The following is a 20,327-nucleotide window of genomic DNA, read 5'->3' on the forward strand; positions in this document are numbered from 1 at the left end:
GTGTTCTATTAACTCTGCAATAGATCATCGATTGATATTAATGACTCAGTGGTCTTTTTTTTATATAACAACAGCAACAACAATGATAATAATAACAATAATAATAAGGAAGGGTGCGTTTGTTTCAAACAGTTTGTGAAGATGAAATGTATGCTGCCCTTTGAATAATTCTACCCAATTTATACGTATTTTTTAATGTTTTTAAAGATATTGATTAGTTAAAACTTTATTAATATCGAATATTGTCTTTGTTATTAATTAAAGTATATTTGAGGCAAACTAAACACGCCCCTGAGCACTACAGACCTCTGGGTAACGCGTCCACCAACAACGACCCACCGTTTGGATTTAACTAAAGAAACATCGAATTAGGTATTGACACTTTAACACTACCAAAATCACTGTGTTGCTCTAGATGGAGCGGGACTCTTTATTTAAGGTCATGACTAATGGTAGTTTTCTATTATTCAAGGAAAGTTGAAAATGTCAGAAATCTAAGATGGCGACATTATGCGCGGGACGTCACTTTGTGTTGCCTTCAGTTAATTTAATATTTTGAATATATCTTTATAATACACTGATTGAGTTTTGTCTAAGGGTACATTTGGTTACTATAAGGAATTTCATGATGTGCATATGATGGTTTTCAGAGTATATATTACCAAGGCACAATTATGGAAGTGACTCGCCGTCAGGTTAATATATCTACTGTTTATGGCCGACAAGTCACTTGGATTTTTATTTTTCGTGAAAGGGTATTTTTTTTTTCCGCAGTAGGACACGACTGTGGAAGTGGTTATTAAATACGATGACATGCTATTATGAGGGGATATCTAATCACCGTCGAAGTTAAGAACGTTTTGAGCCTTTGCTAACTTAAGCGAGGCTAATAGGCTTAAGCTAATTTTAGGCTCTATTGATCGGGCCCCGGAGCAGGGGTTTTGTAGAACATCTGAAGTAGATTGGGATGAGATATGAAAAATTTAGTTGTTTTGATAGACTATGATCTCTAGTATTTGTATAAAGGATAACTTAATCTAACCAAACATGACTACTGTACTTTATTTCACCTAACCTACACTTCACCTTCTGAAATGACAGGACTTCATAAAGAATAAACTAATAAAATGTAAATAGCGTTTCCATTTATTTAAATTCAGTTTAGTGCAATGGCATTTTGGAGCCTTTGTAGGGTGACTGCCAGATCCCGTAGGAAACGGGAATATTCTGAACTGTGGCCGTCGTTCTAAAAACGATTTTGGCGGGAGAAGCTAACTTAAAAAACCCACCTAACCTATGCTAAAAGCCGTATCCTTACCCAGGGGGCTTCGCCCCCACCGGACACCCCCCCTCAAAGAACAGTTTCCTTACCTACGAGTATGACGGGAGAAGCTAACTTAAAAAACCCACTCAACCTATGCTAAAAGCCGTGTCCTTACCCAGGGGGGCTACGCCCCCCCCGGACCCCCCCCTTACACAACATATTTAAGATCCGTAGACCATTTCCAAACTTTTTTATTCTATACAAGATAACAGTCGGAGCGATAATAAGCAAATTAGGACGCTTGGCCGTAGCGCTACAAACTACCTGGCATTTTGATAGATGTATAATAAAACACTGCTTTTATTGAGATTTTGCTCGTGTAGTATTGATAAGTTGTTGGATTTGATCTTTGACTCGGTATTATGCATTCAACTCCACTATTTTAACCCAGAGTTACGTATGGCTTACAGTTACAAGTGTTCTTTAGTTCTAAGCTCACTTAAACACATATGTTACTTTTATGTAGCCGCAAAGATTTGGTTAGCAACTAAAGCAGTAGTAGCTATCAGCAGTAGGCCATAGTCTAGAGTCAAGGGTTGACTGTTATAAATAAAAACAGCTTATCCGTAGATGTGAGAACAAAGTTAGAACGAATGTAACTTGAAAATCCTTTGATAATGATAGATAACTTAGGATAAGTTCTCGGGGTGAATGTAGTTTATCGGGACAGGGCGATACCTTTTTTATTAATAACCCAATCTTTTTTCCTTATGGGGAAGATGTGCTTTACTATGATGCGATATACCATAATATGAAGTTATTTTATTTTTTCTAAGTTCAGCCCAAGAAGGGGGTCCGGGGGCTTGCCCCGCCTGGGGGTTGTGACCTGGGAACTACTAGGTTCGGTTAGGTTGGGTTTGTGGGGTTTGTATGATAGCGACAGTGGTTGGGGGTCGCTGGGGGGCGTTAGGCCCCCGTTAGGTCATTAGGAAGGTAAGGACACGGCTTGTAGGTCAGTTTAGGGGGCGAAGTTTGGGTTAGTTGTTGTCCATTTTTCTCGGCGTGTCCCCATAAACTACAAAGGCTCCGAGATTTGTATGCTCTTTACCTCCTGCATTTTCTTATTGAATCTCCAGTAAGGTATTCAAAACCCTCATCTCTATTTTTTTCTTTATGATTTTATAGCTATCAAACTGGTCAGCATCCCTCAAATTTCTTGTCATCATATAGTAATGTCATTACCATTATTCGTTTAGTGTGTTAAGAATATTGCAAGGTTGTTCTTGGTATAGTAATTGTTTTCATTGTTTCTCCTTTCTTGATACAGTACTTTGTTTTAGTTTCGTAAGATAGAACAAAAGCTTTTTAAGAAGCATAGGTTTTTAGATATTTGAATTCCTATTTTTAAAAGATTTTCGTTTTTTAAATCATCTCTTAGGTTTAGTATATATTATCTTTTTTCCCTTCCAAATGTATTTGTGCTACTCTTATCCCACTTTTAAGTTTTGAAAGAGGAATTTTAATTATGATAATAATAGTGTGACCTGTAATTTTTCCCATTGAACTATTTGTATATATTTACAGGGAAGTTGAGATTTGATCTGTGATGAGAGAAGAATGTCTGTCTTTGTAGCAGGAGAAGAACCTGATAATGTTCCCCCTGCTCGAAGTCGTAAGAAGTATGAAACTAAGTATAGGTAACTATCTATCTTTTAATTGTACTGTATTATCTTTATTTAAAATTAGAGTTATTTTTGTAGATAATGTACAACAAAGTATTTATGGTTTGTAGTATGATAATCTAAATATTTAAACAATAATTAACATCAAGTTTTTATGATTTTCAGTTTTTTTTTTTTAAGTAAACTTTCTATTTTATCCAAAGCAAAATACAAACCATCGTCTTTTAGGTAGGGAATATGTTTTCAGCATGAGCTGGACTGCCATTGAATTGTTTTAATGAGCAGTTGAGCGACAGATGAGGGCAAGGGTGAGGAGCCTATCCAAATATATGTTTTCAGTTGCTTTGAGTACAGATATCCTATTGCAGCCTTAATCAAACTTCTAATTTTCATTCCCTTTAGGAAGGGAATGCTGGCTGTTGATTGTTATGATGTGAAGTAAGACACTCGTACATAGGAGGATGGATTTTATATTCAGTTTTTGTTAAACTGGCTGGAGAGCCACACTCTTTGTGCTTCTTGCTACGGGCATGATTAATCGCAATCATCTCTGTGGGCTGAATGTAGGTCGTGGCCCCCTTGCAGTGTCAGGCATTTGGTTCTTCCATCCGCTATTTGGGTGTGACTCCTACCGCTGTTCCTGCGCTTCCACCCCTGGCTTGATCCCAAGGGAGTGTGCGTCAAGAGTAAGGAGCCCTAGGAGCTACATCAGCAGGCTTTTAGATTCTGTTGGTGTGTAGGGTTCCCCTAGTGTTCGCTCACCCCATCGGAGGTTGGAGGCTCTTCTCTAATTTACCGCTAATGAGTGTGAGCATTCAAAGCTTTCCGTGCACATTTGTGTGCTTTGAAAGACCAAGAGTTTGGGGTGGCATGGGACCGTGGACTATCCCTCCATCCCTTCCAGCTGAGGGAAGAGTAAGAGTATGCCTTCTATGTCTGTTATGTTCAGTGCCAGGGATCCTTTCCCCTCTGTTGTTGACCTTCCCAGGCCATCTTCAGTCTCCGATTGTGTTGTCAGTAATTTTCTGGGACACAGCAATCATACTCTTGCGGAGTTGAATGAATTGTGAAAGAAACTTGCTGTACCCTCTTCCCTGACTGGGTGAGAGGGTACTTGGAATTCCTCTGCCCCTAAGACACTGAACTTTGGACCTGTATCTGATGGACGTTCGTACTCACATTTGTGCTTGCAGTGATTGGAGAGAGGCTACCTGGGATCTTCCTTTGGGAGGGGCCTCGATCATTGACAGGACCACCCAGAAGGAACGGGTGCATATGGGCAGTGGAAGAAGGGAAGGAAATGGTTATGCTGTTGTCAGTCTTCCTCCCTTTCTTACGTCTGAGAGTAGTGGATTGCTTGTAGTGTCTTTAGGCAAACAAGTAGAGGTAGTGGGAGTCCTTCAGTGCAGTTACATACTAACCTCTTTTTTTTTCAATAGAGTACTCATCCGTTCTTCCAACATCACCGAGAAACCTGGCCTTGTGGACAGAGGTAGGAGGGATGTTGGAGAGGATCGCGTTCGACGTCGTTCAAGAATAATCTCCAGGCTTCTACAGTAGACTCTTCCTTGTTGACCGAATGCCCCAATTATAATAACTTAAGGAATAGATATTTGTTTGAGGCTTGAGGTGAGGGTGGCAGGTTCATCCTTGGCAAGACTCTTGGACATGATGTGTCCTACTATGAAAGTGGCATTTTTAGATTTATTTCAGAAGCAGGTCTTCTGAAAACTATTTAACTTTTATAATAACATTCAAATTTTATGGTTTTAATTGAATATTCTTTTATTTTTTTGTATGTATATACTAAATGATATTGGCGTCAATGACCTTAGATGTCAGGATGCCTGAAAACTTTAAATCAATCAATCAATTGGGGAAGAGTCAACTGGAGGCTGGGGCTGGTCATAGACCTCTCTACATGGAATGAGTTTGTGGTCAGACAAAGTTGAGAATGGAAACTCTGTGATCTGTGCTGAGTTTCTTCGTAGATGAATACTTCATTCTTTCAATGGATTTGAAGGATGTGTACTTCTATTACCTGTGCATCAGTCCATTAAAAAGTACCTCCCTTCACCCTTTATGGTATGATGTACCATTTCAGGACACTGGGCTCTGAACTGGTTAGTGCTCCTCAGGTGTTCATTCTGAAGTTCACCTTGGAAGTAGCTTGAGTCCACTAGCAAGGGATATGACTGTTAATGTATCTCTTGGGTGATTCATCCGGGCCTTTTTCATATGGTAGTTACTACAGGATCGAGTTCTACTTTTCACTTTTGTCATGTTCTGAGGATTTTGATAATTGAAGTAAAGTCAAGTCTTTTACTCAAACCAAAGTTGAAGCACTTGGCCATGCTGGTAAATACAACAGCAGCAAGAGTCTGTTAGTTAGACAATTGCATCAGCAAGCCCAAGGAGGTATTGCATCCATTTTGTCAAAACACAGAACTACTAGCTTGGTGTGGGAAGTTTCTACTTGGCCACCTTTCCTTAGTATAGGAGTTTATTCTTCAAGTGGCTGCGGTCAGTATTTTGGGATCTCCATCCCTCCTTGTGCTAATAGGATGGGGAGCTTGGGTTGATCTCATCTGTTGGCTGAATGAGGAACTGTTACAGGGTCACACTTGAATCTTTGCCTCCTGACATGCAACTGTTCTCAAATGTGTCAAAAAAGCAGATGGGGCCAAATCTGAACCACCTGGTCATCTCAGTGGTGTGGTTAGAGGAAGCATTTACTCTTCGATGTTCTGAGGCCTGCAGCCTTTCTTGTGCTGCTGCAAGCATTCCAAAAACATTGATTTGTCATCCTGTGGGTTGTTGTAACAACACCACAATAGTAGCTTACGTCTAGCTCTGTGAGCTGACAAGTGGATGCATTTTAGGATGGTATTCCATATTGTAGGGTTGTCTGCTAATTATATATGGTAAGAGAAGTAGATTAGCAAACAAGCTTAGTCGCCAAAGGAGGTTTGTAGGGACTGAGTGGTTCCTACATCACAGCATATCGGAAAGGTTTCTGGTTAGTGGGATTCTCTTAGGATTGACCTGTTTGCCATACGGCTAAGCAGAAGCATTGTTGTTAGTTGCTAATGGTAGTCGAGGGTTGTGGTGTCATTATGCTGGCAGTTAACAGTATGGTTCCTTTCTATGATGCTGCACATGATGATATTCACAGCAAGTGAATTTCAACTACCGAGGTGCTATGGCAAGTTCAAATGAGCCTGAACTCGTGGGTGTCCCGCATAGACAATGAGTCTATGTTTTGCACGTTGATTCACTGGCCCTAGAGCATGGGAAACAGTATTTCCTTGGTATTTATGTCTCATTGGATTCCCAGTTCCAGCTTTACACAGGAAAGTCTTAGAAGATCCCACAGTGCCTCCCCAAAAATAAGTTTTTCTTATGTCAAAACTTATTTAATTTACCATCCCCTCAATTATTTTTCTTCCTTCTATTTTTTTCTATCTAATTATGAAGCTAGTTGCTGGGGGAGGGATGGTATCGGGAGCCAGTTGGCCTAAATTGTAGATACAAAATCTCTTTGTGCGTAGGGGCATGCCTCTGGTTCAGTGATTGGCTTCACTTTGATGGGCGGAAGCGAGAAAGACATTTGTGGGAGTTGGACTGGGTAATGTCCAAGAAAACTTCGGTGAGTTATTCACTGTTTTTATGTCCTTCAAGGGGGACATTTGTTTCTTTTGCACTTGGATCGGTACCCAGGGGAGTACGCTGCAGTTGCCTGGGGTCTTATGATTTATGTCAGTGAGTTCCAGGTTCGCTGTGGTGCGAATCCTGTAGCTGTCAGGCAGTCTGCTATCGACGAGTTGACGTAAAGATTTTGAGCTTCCATGGGTCTTTTAGGAAGGCCCTCCATTACCTGAGGGAGTTAGTAGCTGAGGCTACTTCTCCCCTGCTTCCCCGTGCTACGTTTGCTCAAGTGTTGCAGTAATGCCAGTGGTGAAGGGCGAGGTAGTTCCCCCGGTGTCAGGGAGCCCGATGGTTCCCCCTTAACACTAGAAGACAAGTAAGTTTTGGTAGCTCACGGCAGGTAAGGGGCTGTCTCCCCACTAAGGGCGGCACCAAGTTTGTCAAGGTAAGTGTTAACTTGTCCCTGGGGTTGCCAAATTCCTAGTGCTAGGGAGTCTGGGGCTATTGCCCTCCCTTAGTTTCATTGGTTGTGCTTCCAGCCCCGCAAGTTGCAGGGTTGCGTGGCCTTGTGAGTGCCATTCTTCACCCTTGTAATGGTTTACCCCAGTGATGTGGCTCCTGTTGGAGCAACCCATCTGGTTCTCTCCTCAGGGGAAAGTTGTCGTTGATGGTCTCATAGATCTCGACTGCTCTGCGTGCAGAGCCAGGAGGAGGTAAAAGTGTGCGCAGTAATCTTTCTCTTCCTCCTTTTCATCCTCATCTTCATCGTTCTTCTCAGATTCTGACTCCTCTTGTAAGATGAAGAGCAGGAGGGAATTGTGGAGGAGACCAAAGAATCCAGAATGGACCACTTAATTGCAAGGGTAGAGCTCCCTGTGACACCACTTCTCTTTTCAAGGGAGGGGGATGGCACCTGCGCCGGATATATGTGCTACGTTGCTGGGATCCAGTGTCCTGGACTTTGAGACCATAGTTGGTGCCCTAGATCCTGGGCCTTTGCCTTGTTCCCTTGGATCTTACTGGGAACCTGGGTCCCTGCCCTGTGCTGTGAGGCTGAGGCTGAGGCTGGTGCCCAGTGTTCCACCAGTTTTGTGTCTTCCGGGGTCTCGGCCAGTACCCAGTGTTCCTCCCCTATGCCAGGGCCCTCCAGGTCTATGGCCAGGACCTGGTGTTCCAGCTTTGTGTCGCATCCCTTCTGGACTGTGGCTGGGACATGGTTTTCCACCTTTGTGCTGCTGCTGGTGTTCTGGTCCTGGCCTATGACCCCTAGGACAGTGACTGGCACCCAGGGTTCCTATCCTGTTCCGTAACCTGGGTCCTGACTTCCTGATTGCCTGGTGGCTATGACTACCCTGGTGGCCACAGCCACCCCAATAGCCCATGGGTACAGAAGTATGTGGCCTAGTACAATTACTGTTCTAAGGATGATGGAGTAGCTGCAACGATCTCCATCTTATCGTAAATTCTATATAATTTCTAATTTAATTATTTTTCCTCCTTGATATAACAATTCTTCTTACGGAAAATTATCCAAACATGCATATATTCAATAACGATAATTCAATTCAAGATTTTTATCCTGGAAATATATATATATATAAAGAGAGAGAGAGAGAGAGAGAGAGAGAGAGAGAGAGAGAGAGAGAGAGAGAGAGAGAGAGAGAGAGAGAGAGAGAGAGAGACTCTCTCTCTTTTAAATCATTCAAACTTCTATGCAAAGTGTTTATCATCCAATAGTTTACATATGTGTTAGCTATAAAGTTATCTTGTATATTTATGTGTTTTCATTACTCTTTTACTACTAGTAAAATTATTAATGTAATATTGGATAGTAACATGTTATTATAACAGTAATATATAGTACAATACGAGTCGTGAAAAGGAAAGAGAAGAGAAAGGCCCACCGTGTGGCAATCCTAACCGAGTTGATGCTGTGAAGGCCTGTGAAGAATCGAAACCTTGATGATGAAATCCACAGTAAAAGAGTCCTGTCTTTACTTCTATTAAAGGATTTAGGGTTGCATATTTAGGAAAATACAAATTACTATTAATATGTGACATTGTTTAATTTATAGCATTATTTTTTCAGCTCGAAATATGAACAAGAATATCAGTGGGTCAGTCCATCTGCCAAAGGAGAGAAGTACGCGCATTGCCGTTGGTGTCAGGTTGATATTTGTATTAAATCTGTTGGAGCCAAAGGTTTACGGGATCATGAAGCAACAGGACGACATAAACAAAAAGAAAATTATCAACATCTGCCTCCCCAAGCAACTGCACAGATGCAACCAGCCCCACCTCCTCCACCACCTCCAGCACCACCTCCAAGTACTCACCTGAATGGGTAAAAACTATACTTCACTTTGCTGTACAGCTTAGCTTATTTGATTTTTAAGTGTAAACACAAATGATAAAAAATGTATTTTCTTGAACGAACAAATGAATTATGAGAAGATTTCCCTCTATTGTGAATCCCAGATATGAACTATGGTGATTCTGCTGAAACTCAATCTAAAAATAATGCAAAACAGTCAAGAATTAATTCTTTTATCACTATATGCTTGTTTTGTATTTTGCAAGATCTTGTTAAACTAACCTTTCCTATATTTTTTTTATTGGTTCTGTTACATTTCTTTGAAGGTGTAATAGTACATCTTAGAGTAAGTCCTTCCATGTCAGCATGTTGACCATGGTTTTTTAGGATTTACTTTTTGTGTATGTAGAGAAAGATATTTTACTTATTGTAGTATTCATTTTAACATAGAGCAGAAGGATTTTTCAAATGATTTTGTTGAAAATCATGTTATGATTTAATTTTTAACTCTGAAAGTCTTGCTCCACATGTATTTTAAAAGATTCAGAAATCATAGAAGATATGCAATGGTAGAAAAAATATTTCTTTTCTGTAGTGCTATGTATCCAGTCTTGGAAGTGGAAGGTGGTGTTGAGCATCCGTCTGATGACATTCTGGGCATACCTCGTCCAGCAACTCCACAAACCCCAAATACTCCTCTCAGTCCTCAAGAAGATTTACCACAGTCAACCTCAACATCGCCTTTATTGGACCTTGGCAGTCATACCTCATCTCAGCCAACTATGCGGACAGGAATGGGGTCAATTCGGAACCCCACCCAAACCAAGGTACTGTATAGGGCTTCATTGTAGGGATGGTTATATAATGAATTTAAATTTAGTTTATGTTTAGTTTTCTTTTGATTTACTAACAGATTTTGTAAAGTCATACATAATCTAAACATTAAAGTAATGTGAGAGTTTGGTTCTGGCACTGTATTACTACTGTATTGTTAATTTGGGTAGTAACTAAAAAATCTTTGCTTTTCTCTACAGAAGGATCAATTTGGAGAAAATTTGTATGAAGTTTTGGTTTCAGCCCAGGGAGCTTATGATTGTTCTTACACGTTTACAAACCCTCGTCCTTATAAGAGGAGTATGATTTCAGTGAAACTGCAACTCAGCTGTTAAAATTTATAATGAGATGTTGGTAGTTACTGGAGGGTAGTGAGGAAACCCTGCATTCCCCCTTCTGGCTCACTGAGAAGCCACTTTGCTTTCAGCTGCCAAAGAGTACAGACTTACGTCTGGCACTACAAACTGGATGTTTTAATTTTATGCTTTTTCTTCTAGATCATTTTTGGCAGCTCGTTGTGTAGGAGAGAAATGTTTTACAGTTTTCCTGATAACTGTAGCAGACAGAGTTGTGTAACCTGCTAACATATACTTCTTGTTCCTGTTTATTAGCATTCCTGTTGACGTTTATTACCTTGCAGTGTGAACTGGTGACTGGTTAGCTGTCATTCATCTGTTTGTGCACACACTCACTCTCCTTTGGATTTACACTCGTCTTTTCATGAGTAGCCTTTGGGGAATGTGCATTCTACTGTTCATAAGCAGCCGTGCTATTCTGTTTGAGTACTTTTTCCAATAAGTGAGCAGTCATCAGTGCATTCGCACCAACCAATTAAGGGATATTCACCTGTTCTGGGACTTCCAACAATTTTAAACATCTGACTTAGCCGGTGGATATATATATAGCTTACGTCCCTGACGTCACGGCAGAAAATTCAAAATTCGCGGCAATCGCAGATTGGGTAGCTAGGTGTACTACTAGCGCCACCACTCGCCAGGTAACTGGAACCATTCCAGGAGTCCTCAGATCTTCTCTGCCGCCATTGCTGGCGACATCATTGGAACATTCGCTCGTCATAACCTTCGATTTTTGCAGTATCTTTGGTGAAGTACTTTTTTTGGGGGGGGTTAATTGGCTTTCGCTTGATTGGATTTACTTACGGATTTTCTTGAACCTCTTTTGATTTGAATTATTTTGACCTTTGCTTGATTGATCTCTCTCTGGAATTTTCCAAAATGGCTGACCCTTCCCCAGTTTATAGAAAGTGTGTGAAAGGCTGTAAAACCCGCCTTCCTAAGGCTTCTATCGATCCCCACTCTATTTGTACTAGATGTAGAGGTAAGATTTGTCAATTAGAGGATCGATGTGATGAATGTGTGTTGTTATCTGAGAGCGAGTGGCTGGATTTCGATCGGTACACTCGTAAGTTAGAGAGAGATAGAGTCAGAAGAAGTTCTTCTCGATCTAGAGAATTTTCTTCTCCCCATGTCCCTGAACCTATTCCTTCCCCTGTAGTGGTAGTTCATGAACCTCCTACTGTTACTGATGAGCCTTCACTTAAGGATACAATGAGTGCTATTCAAGCCCTTGGTGTTAGGGTTGAATCGCTTGCTATGGGCGGGAATCAGCTTATGTCCGATGTGAATATGCTTAAAAGTGCCAGCGTTAGTGCCAAAAGTGCGGGGAATGTGTTCAGTGCTGTGGAGGGTGCGTCTGCTCGTACCTGTCGTTCACCTAGCCTAAGACCTCTTTCAAGCTCCCCAACCCCTGGGAGAAGGAATGTCGATCGACGAAAGGGAACAAGAGGCGTAACCGCACGAGCAGACGTCCCCTCGAGCGTTTCTGTTGATGTTTCACGAAACGCTCGCCCTCAGCATGGGAAAGGTGAGGTTAAGTTTACCTCATCTTCAGATGATGCTTTAGTCAGTAAAAAATATAATCGCGACTGGCGTCAAGTTTCCAGACCTCTCAAGAGGAAAATGATCTCAATAGATCAGAGCTATTTATCGCCTCAAAGACCTAGCTGTAGTCATTGGAGCAGTCCAGAGCGATTGCCTTCTTCTGAAGAAGGTTCTCCTGCCAAACGTCCTCTTAGAATGTCTGGTTCGGACAAACTTCCAGTGATTGCTGTGCAAGTTCCTGGATCTGTTGTGTCGTCTGGACGTTCCAGGCGTGACGTGAGCGGGGAAGAAGGCGAATTGATCGCTGACGTTTCAGGCCGAACTTTACCTCAAGTTGACCCTAAGTTGAGCCTTTTACAGGACATGCAGCTTAAGCTGTCTTCAATTATGCAGTCATATCGAGGAGTTCCCAAGCGTCATGAAGCTTCGCAATCTGAGCGTCGTAACTCGTTAAGCTTGAGCTTAAACGCCAAGCTTCCAGGCGTGAAGCTGAACGTCAAGCTGACGTGTTAACTGATGATGACGTTCATCATGCAGTCAAACGTGACGCCGAACGTCAAGTTAAACGTGACGTTAAGCGTCAGTCATATCAAGTTAGACGTGACGTCGAACTTCAAGTTGATCATGATACCAAACGACAAGTCGATGCTGGATGTCAAGTTGGCGCACATGGCGCCCGACGTCTAGTTCGCGCACAGGCGCGCAAAGACGTCTTTATTCCAGCTGAAGTCTTGTCAGAAGATGTAGATGATCCTCTTTCCGCAGTTGAACCTTTGGAAGACTTGTCAGAGGAAGAAGAGCCTAAGACTGCACAGCATTCTTTGGACCTTAAGAAAATAATGAAAGTTTTCACGGAGGAATTTCCTAGTCACTTTGTTCTTGTTACTCCACGCTCCCCCCCTTCAGAGTTCACCTTGGGGACAGCAACTCAAGCTCCTATTTTTACAAAGATGGTGCTTTCAAGATCATCTAAAAGAGCTTTAAGATTGTTGGGAGACTGGATGCAGTCCAAGAGAAATCTAGGCAAGTTGGCCTTTTCCTTCCCCCCAGCTAGACTAGCTTCCAGGTCAAGTGTGTGGTACGAGACAGGAGAAGTTCTCGGCTTGGGAGTACCTGCCTCTGCCCAGGGGGACTTCTCAAGCCTAGTAGACTCTTCTCATCGATTAGCCATGAGACGTAGTAAAATTTTCTGGACGACTTCGGAACTCGATCATCTTCTCAAGGACGTCTTCAGAGCCTTCGAGGTTTTCAACTTTCTCGACTGGACTCTGGGAGCCTTGGGTAAGAAAGTTTCTTCTTTTAAGAGCAATGATAGTGTTATTCAGATTATGTCTTGCATGGACAAAGCTGTGAGGGACGGCTCTAATGAATTAGCAGCTCTTTTTACGGCTGGAGTTCTCAAGAAGAGCTCAGATGTGTTCTTTCCTTGCCATGGGGGTCACCCCTTGTCAGAGGTCTGAATTACTATTTGTGCTGCTCTCTCATTCTCTGTTCCCACAAGATCTTGTGAAAGAGGTTGCTGTTTCTTTAGCCCAGAAAGACACCCATGACTTGGTCTCCAAGACAGCTCGGAAAGTACTTCCAACTTCCTTTTCTAGCAACAAACCAAAGGTTTGTCTAGATTTATTCCTCCCTTTCGAAGTAGACCCGTCAGTAGGGGTAACTCCAGACCTGATGGGAGAAGAGGAAAAAGGAGGGGATCAAGATCAGGTCGAAGCAGAGTCTGACTGCTTTCGACTTCAGACAACAGTAGGGGCCAGACTGAAGAACTTCTGGCAGGCTTGGGAGAGAAGGGGAGCGGACCAGTGGTCCGTTCTTTTGCTGAAGGAGGGATACAAGATTCCTTTCGTAAAGAAACCCCCTTTAGTTCAAGATCCAATAGATCTCTCCCAGATACCGAGAGGACTCAAAGAGACAGGCATTGCTTCTACAAGTGACCCTCTTGTTGGAAAAAGGGGCAGTAGAGAAGGTACAGGACTTGCAGCCTCCAGGGTTTTACAACTGCCTCTTCCTGGTTCCAAAGAACTCGGGGGGGATGGAGACCAGTCTTAGATGTAAGCGCTCTCAACACTTTCATTCAGAAAACAAAGTTCTCCATGGAGACTTCCAAAACTGTGCTAGCAGCAGTAAGGAAAGGCGACTGGATGGTTTCTTTAGACCTCCAGGACGCCTATTTTCATATCCCTATACATCCGAGCTTCAAACGTTTCCTGAGGTTCGTTTACGGGAAGGAAGTCTTCCAGTTTCGGGCCTTGTGTTTCGGCCTCAGCACCGCTCCTCTTATTTTTACAAAGCTCATGCTAAATGTGACAAGCTTCCTGCATTCGACAGGTATCAGAGCCTCCCTGTATCTTGACGACTGGTTACTCAGGGCGTCTTCCTTCAATCGCTGTCTGGAGGATCTTAGAATGACATTGACATTAGCAAAGGAACTGGGTCTTCTTGTCAACACGGAAAAGTCCCAACTGATCCCATCCCAGAAGATTTTTTATTTGGGGATGGAGATTCAGAGTCTAGTTTTTCGGGCTTTTCCATCACCTACAAGGATAGAACAAGCCCTCCTAAAGATTCGTCTTTTTCTAGAGAAAAGAAATTGTTCTGTGAGACAGTGGATGAGTCTGCTGGGAACACTCTCCTCACTGGAGCAGTTCGTTTCCCTAGGAAGACTAAATATCTGCCCTCTTCAATTTCACCTCAACCACTATTGGGACAAGGAGAAGGGTTTAGAGACAGAAAGTATTCCACTTCCAGAGACTGTTAAGAGTTGCCTACAGTGGTGAAACGACACAACCAAACTTCAGGGGGGCCTCTCGCTAGAGCAAAGGAGCCCAGACCTTGTGTTGTGTTCCGACGCTTCGGACTCGGGGTGGGGAGCAACACTGGGCAAACTGGAATGCTCGGGTCTGTGGACAAAAGACCAAGAGAGCCTCCACATCAACCAGAAGGAGCTATTAGCAGTCCTATTAGCCCTTCAAGGTTTCGAAAGGTTGATTCTGAACAAAGTAGTGCAAGTAAACACAGACAACACCACAGCGTTGGCCTACATTTCCAAACAGGGCGGGACCCACTCGAAGTCCCTTTACGAGACTGCAAGGGAGTTTCTAGTTTGGGCGAAGGAAAGGAACGTCACCTTACTCATAAGGTTGATCCAAGGAGAGAGGATCGTGATGGCAGACAACCTCAGCAGAAGAAACCAAGTCATTCCCATGGAATGGACACTGCATGAGGAGGTTTGCAAGAAGCTTTGCGGATTTGGGGTCGTCCGTCCATAGACCTATTTGCAACCTCGAGAACGAAGAGGCTTCAAACGTACTGCTCTCCAGTACCAGATCTAGAAGCAGTCCACATCGATGCTTTCCTGCTGAACTGGTCTCACCTGAATTTGTACGCGTCCCCCCCCTTCAAAGTCCTGTACAAAGTCTTACAAAAGTTTGTCTCTCACGAGGGAACCAGATTGACTCTAGTTGCTCCCCTCTGGCCATCAAGAGAATGGTTCACCGAGGTACTTCAATGGATGGTGGACATACCAAGAAGCCTACCAATGCAGATAGATCTTCTCAGACAACCACACTTGAAAAGGTTCCATCAAAACCTCAAAGCTCTATGTCTAACTGCCTTCAGACTATCGAAAAACTCACAAGAGCTAGAGGCTTTTTGAAGGAGGCAGCTGGAGCTATCGCTAGAGCAAGGAGGACCTCTACCATCAAGGTCTACCAGTCCAAATTGGAGGTTTTTCGAGAATGGTGCAAAGTCAACTCAGTTTCCTCATCCAGTACCTCTCTGACCCAAATCGCTGACTTCCTATTACACCTTAGGAGAAAACGCAAGTTTTTCTCCTCTACCATTAAAGGTTATAGGAGCATGTTAGTGGCCTCTCTAACAACAAAGACCTTCAAGACCACCTCAAATCCTTTGAGACGTCTAAGGAGCATCAACTAGAATCACCAGCTTGGAATCTGGATGTTGTTCTGAAGTTTCTTATGAGTGATAAGTTTGAGCCCTTACACTTAGCCTCTTTTAAAGGTCTCACCTTAAAGACACTTTTCTTAGTAAGCCTGGCAACAGCTAAAAGAGTCAGTGAGGTTCATGCTTTTAGCAAAAATATTGGCTTCAGTAATAGTAAGGCTATATGCTCCTTACAGCTTGGTTTCCTGGCCAAGAATGAGCGTCCTTCCCATCCATGGCCGAAGTCTTTTGAGATTCCAAACCTTTCAGATGTGGTTGGTGAAGAGATGGAGAAGGTCCTGTGCCCTGTAAGAGCACTTAAATCTTATCTAGATAAAACTAAAAAATTACGAGGCAAGTCTGAAGCTCTATGGTGTTCGGTCAAGAAGCCCTCTTTACCGATGTCAAAGAACGCCTTATCATATTTTATAAGGCTCTTGATTAGAGAGGCTCACACTCACTGTGGTGAGGCAGACCTTAAACTGCTGAAAGTGAAGACACACGAAGTCAGAGCTGTGGCAACTTCTGTTGGTTTCTAGCAAAATCGATCCTTACAGAGTATTATGGACACAACCTTTTGGAGGAGTAAATCTGTGTTCGCTTCACATTATTTAAAACGTGTCCAGACTCTTTACGAGGACTGCTACACTTTGGGACCATTCGTAGCAGCGAGTGCAGTAGTGGGTGAAGGCTCTACCACTACATACCCTAATCCTAATACCTTTTTTCTTCTCTTGAAACTATTGTATTTTTGGTTCTTTGTGGAGACTGGTCGACAGTCTTCCGCATCATTGATTTTAGCAGGTGGTCAAACTTGTTTCTTGAGAGCACCCAGAATATGGGTATTGGTTGAGGTCCTGTCATAGTGAGGTATTTACACCTTTTTGACAGCTCCTAGAGGTCTTTCAGCCCCCTGAGTGGATCGCTGGATCTCATAAGGACAGCGGACTAATGAGGCAGAGAATCATAAAAGTCAGCTTCCTTATCAGGTACGAACCCTTAAGTTTGTTTTTATAAAACTCTTGAGTAATATTCCAATAATGTCTTAGCTGGTCTCTAACCCTCCACCAAGGGTGTCAATCAGCTATATATATATCCACCGGCTAAGTCAGATGTTTAAAAATGATATTTTCAATATTAATCTTACCCGATAATCATGTAGCTGTCAACTCCGTTGCCCGACAGAATTCTACGGACGGGATACGCCAGCGATCGCTATACAAGAGGGGGGTGTACTCACCAGCGCCACCTGTGGCCAGGTACTGCAGTACTTCTTGTTGACACCACCTCAATTTTTCCTCTGTCGTGCTTCCGGCAAGACCTACATGGATACGCTTATAATTTTGGAGTCTTTGTTCACGGTTTTGGTGAAGTATTGCTCTGAGATTTCAGCTTTCGCTATACAGGAGCTTTTCCCTTAGCTTAGATAGCTTTTGGATTAATTTTGATTTATGGTTTAACGATCTTTAGCTTTAATTTGGAATCCCCCTTGACTGTTCTCTGATTCAAGATGTCCGACCATTCTCAAGCTCCTCCCCAAAGACGATGTAGGACTTGTATTAGGCGGCTTCCGAAGGCCTCGGTTGATCCTCACACCGTTTGTTCCGACTGTAGGGGAAAATCCTGTCAGTTGGAAGATCGATGTGAGGAATGTGCCGGACTTTCGGAACTTGATTTTATTCGATTCCTCAAATATACCACTAAGTTAGAGAGAGAGAGAGTTAGGAGGAGTTCGGCTCGCTCTTTACTTTATTCCTCCCCCCATGATCCTCAACCTTTTCCTCCCCCTGTAGTGGCTACCCCCGAACCTACTATTAGTGCTCAGCCTGATATGTCAGATGTTTTACGTGCCATTCAGGCTTTAGGTGATAAAGTGGAGTCGGTAGTGAGTGACCACAAGTTCCTTTTGGCAGACGTCAAGGAACTTAAAGTGAAAAGTGCTGTGGGAAGTGGTAGTGCCAGTGCTGTGCCTAGTGCTAGTGTCAGTGTCAGTGTTGCGCGTGAGGATACTTCTGTGCGTGCCAGTCGTCCTCCCAGTCCGGGACCTCTTGCAAGCTCCCAAGCCCAGGGGAGAAGCAATGTCGAAGGGCAAAAGGGTTCGGCAGGCCTTGATCGGCGCACAGTAGTATCCTCAGTGGTTGCGGGCGTATCTTATAGAGATCGTCACTTCCACTCTCAGACGATTGAGCCCTTTAGATCCTCGTCTGCAGAAGACTTTTCGGGGAGAAAACGCTGGACTCAGGCCTCAAGACCTCTTAAGCGTAAAGTCCAGACCGCGCGAGTCCAACAGCCAGGGTGTAGCCATTGGGCTAGCTCGGACTCGCCGCAGTCATCAGGTGACTGCACGCCTCCTAAGAGAGGTAAGGCGCTGCCTCAACAGACCTCAACTTCTGTTAAAGCTATGCCTCAACAGACCTCAACTTCTGTTGATCCTAAGATGGCTATGCTGCAGACTATGCAGTCGCAGCTTGCGGTGTTGATGCGGGAGTTTCAGGCAGAGAAGGTTAATACACCTCCTCCTGCGAACGCTCCTCCTCCTCTGCGCAGTACAATCTGCCAGACGTATGAGGTTGAGGTTCCTCAAGCTACCTCCATGCGTGAGCTGCCGCGTTGGGAGTTGCCAGATACCAGCGCTGTGCAGCAACCTCCACTTTCCTTGAGGCAGGAGCCTCTTACCATGCAGCAACCTCCTCAACAATGGGGGCAGGAGCCTTATGCCTTACAACCTCCTCTACCCTTGAGGCAGGAGTATCTTGCATTACAACCACCCTCGAGGCAGCAACCTCTTGAGGTACGACAACCTCTACCATCCTTGAGGCAGCCACCTCAACTCTCGCAGCAACCACCTCCACTTTCCTCGAGGCGAGAACCTCAACTCTCGAGGCAAGCACCTCAAGAACCTCAACTCGTGAGTCAAGAGCCTCTCTCTGCGCAGCCACCTCAACCCTTGAGGCAAGCGCAACTCTTGAGGCAGGAACCTCATGCTATGAGTCAGCCACCTCAACGCATGCATCTGCCACTTTCTCCTCAGCTTGAGCCTCTTCCCATTCAACTTGAACCGCAGTCTATGCAGCATGAGCCTCATGCTTTACTACAGTCGCCTCTCACCACGCTTGCTCCTCTGACCTCCGCAGAACCTCCTTCTTCCCAGCCTCAGGACTTTGTCATTACTAGCCCTCATCCTCTTCAACAGAGACTTGAGGATGAATCCGCAAGTGCGCATGCACCCGCTCTTCAGGATTCAGCCATTCAGCAGACCACTTTAACTTTACCTCTCGCTTCTCAACCCTCAGGTGATGAGGTTTCTGAGGATGAAGCTGCTCACCTGGATGATCCTTCTTCTGACGTGGAGGAACCCAAGTCATTGCCACCCTCCATCGACTTTCGCAAGGTTCTGGCTCTGTTCAGAGAACTTTACCCGGATCACTTTGTTTCTGCTACCCCTCGCTCTCCTCCATCCGAGTTCTCTCTAGGCATGCAACCTGTTAAGTCTGCCTACACTAAGCTCGTCTTCGCTAGATCTTCTAAGAGAGCTTTGAGAATGTTAGGGGATTGGTTGCAGTCCAAGCAGCAACTGGGAAAGACATCTTTTATGTTTCCACCTCCTAAGCTGACGTCTAAGGCGGGCGTCTGGTATGCCACAGGAGAGGAACCAGGCTTGGGGGTCCCTGCCTCTGCCCAGGCTGACTTCTCAAGTTTGGTTGACTCTCCACGAAGGTCGGCTATGAGACGCTCTAAGGTCTGCTGGACCTTTTCTGACCTGGACCACTTCTTGAAGGGAGTCTTTCGCGCCTTTGAGATTTTTAATTTTCTCGACTGGTGCCTGGGGGCCTTGAGCAAGAAGACTGCCCCATCTGACAAAGACTCGGCCATGCTGATCATGTCCTGTATGGACAAAGCAATTCGCGATGGCTCCGGCGAACTGGCCTCTATGTTTGTATCGGGAGTCCTCAAGAAAAGGGAACAGCTTTGCTCCTTCCTTTCCACTGGTATCACCTCTTGCCAAAGGTCACAGTTACTTTTTGCTCCTCTTTCTAAGTTCCTGTTTCCTGAGGATCTTATCAAGGAATTGTCTGCGGCTCTCATTCAGAAGGACACGCATGATCTTGTGGCCTCTTCAGCACGGAAGGCTAAGGTTGCTCCTTCAGTTCCTAGAACTTACCGCACCCCAGTGGCTGATACTCCTGCTACTAGATTTATTCCGCCCTTTCGTGGCAGAGCCCCCAACCGAGGAGGTACCCGCCCAGACGGTCACAGGGGCAGGTCCAAGAAAGGTATCAAGTCTTCGAAAGGCAAACACTGACTCTCCTCCTCTCCAGACAGCTGTAGGAGCCAGACTCAAGATCTTCTGGCAAGCTTGGGAAAGAAGAGGTGCAGACGCCCAGTCTGTCAAGTGGCTAAGGGAGGGTTACAAGATACCATTCTGCCGCAATCCCCCTCTGACCACTTCTCCCATCAACCTCTCTCCCAACTACAAGGAAAAGGACAAGAGGCTAGCGTTACATCAAGAGGTGTCGCTCCTGTTACAGAAGGAGGCAGTGGTGATAGTCCGGGATCATCAATCCCCGGGCTTCTACAACCGTCTCTTTCTGGTGGCCAAGAAGACAGGAGGTTGGAGACCGGTGCTGGACGTCAGTGCGCTCAATGCTTATGTCACCAAGCAGACGTTCACTATGGAGACGACGAAGTCGGTCCTAGCAGCGGTCAGGCAGGAGGACTGGATGGTCTCGTTGGATCTG

At 44.3% G+C, this 20,327-nt stretch overlaps 1 protein-coding gene across 3 annotated transcripts in view; it reads left to right on the forward strand.

Annotated features, from left to right (window-relative positions):
• Positions 1 to 269: 269 nt before the first annotated feature.
• LOC137635642 (zinc finger protein 37-like) overlaps positions 270 to 20,327 on the forward strand; it is a 102,308-nt gene continuing 82,250 nt past the window's right edge. The window contains exons 1-4 of one of the 3 annotated variants that reach the window (XM_068368106.1): positions 270 to 372; positions 2,849 to 2,961; positions 8,684 to 8,938; positions 9,504 to 9,735. In XM_068368106.1, the coding sequence (XP_068224207.1) occupies positions 2,882 to 2,961; positions 8,684 to 8,938; positions 9,504 to 9,735 (567 nt within the window). In that variant the 5' untranslated portion in view covers positions 270 to 372; positions 2,849 to 2,881. Of the gene's footprint in view, positions 373 to 558; positions 696 to 734; positions 756 to 2,848; positions 2,962 to 8,683; positions 8,939 to 9,503; positions 9,736 to 20,327 lie in introns of those variants that run through there. The other 2 variants (XM_068368108.1, XM_068368107.1) reach the window with 2 other exon arrangements.

Source organism: Palaemon carinicauda, unplaced genomic scaffold (assembly GCF_036898095.1).
Source record: "Palaemon carinicauda isolate YSFRI2023 unplaced genomic scaffold, ASM3689809v2 scaffold153, whole genome shotgun sequence".
In the NCBI taxonomy this organism is placed as follows: domain Eukaryota; kingdom Metazoa; phylum Arthropoda; class Malacostraca; order Decapoda; family Palaemonidae; genus Palaemon; species Palaemon carinicauda.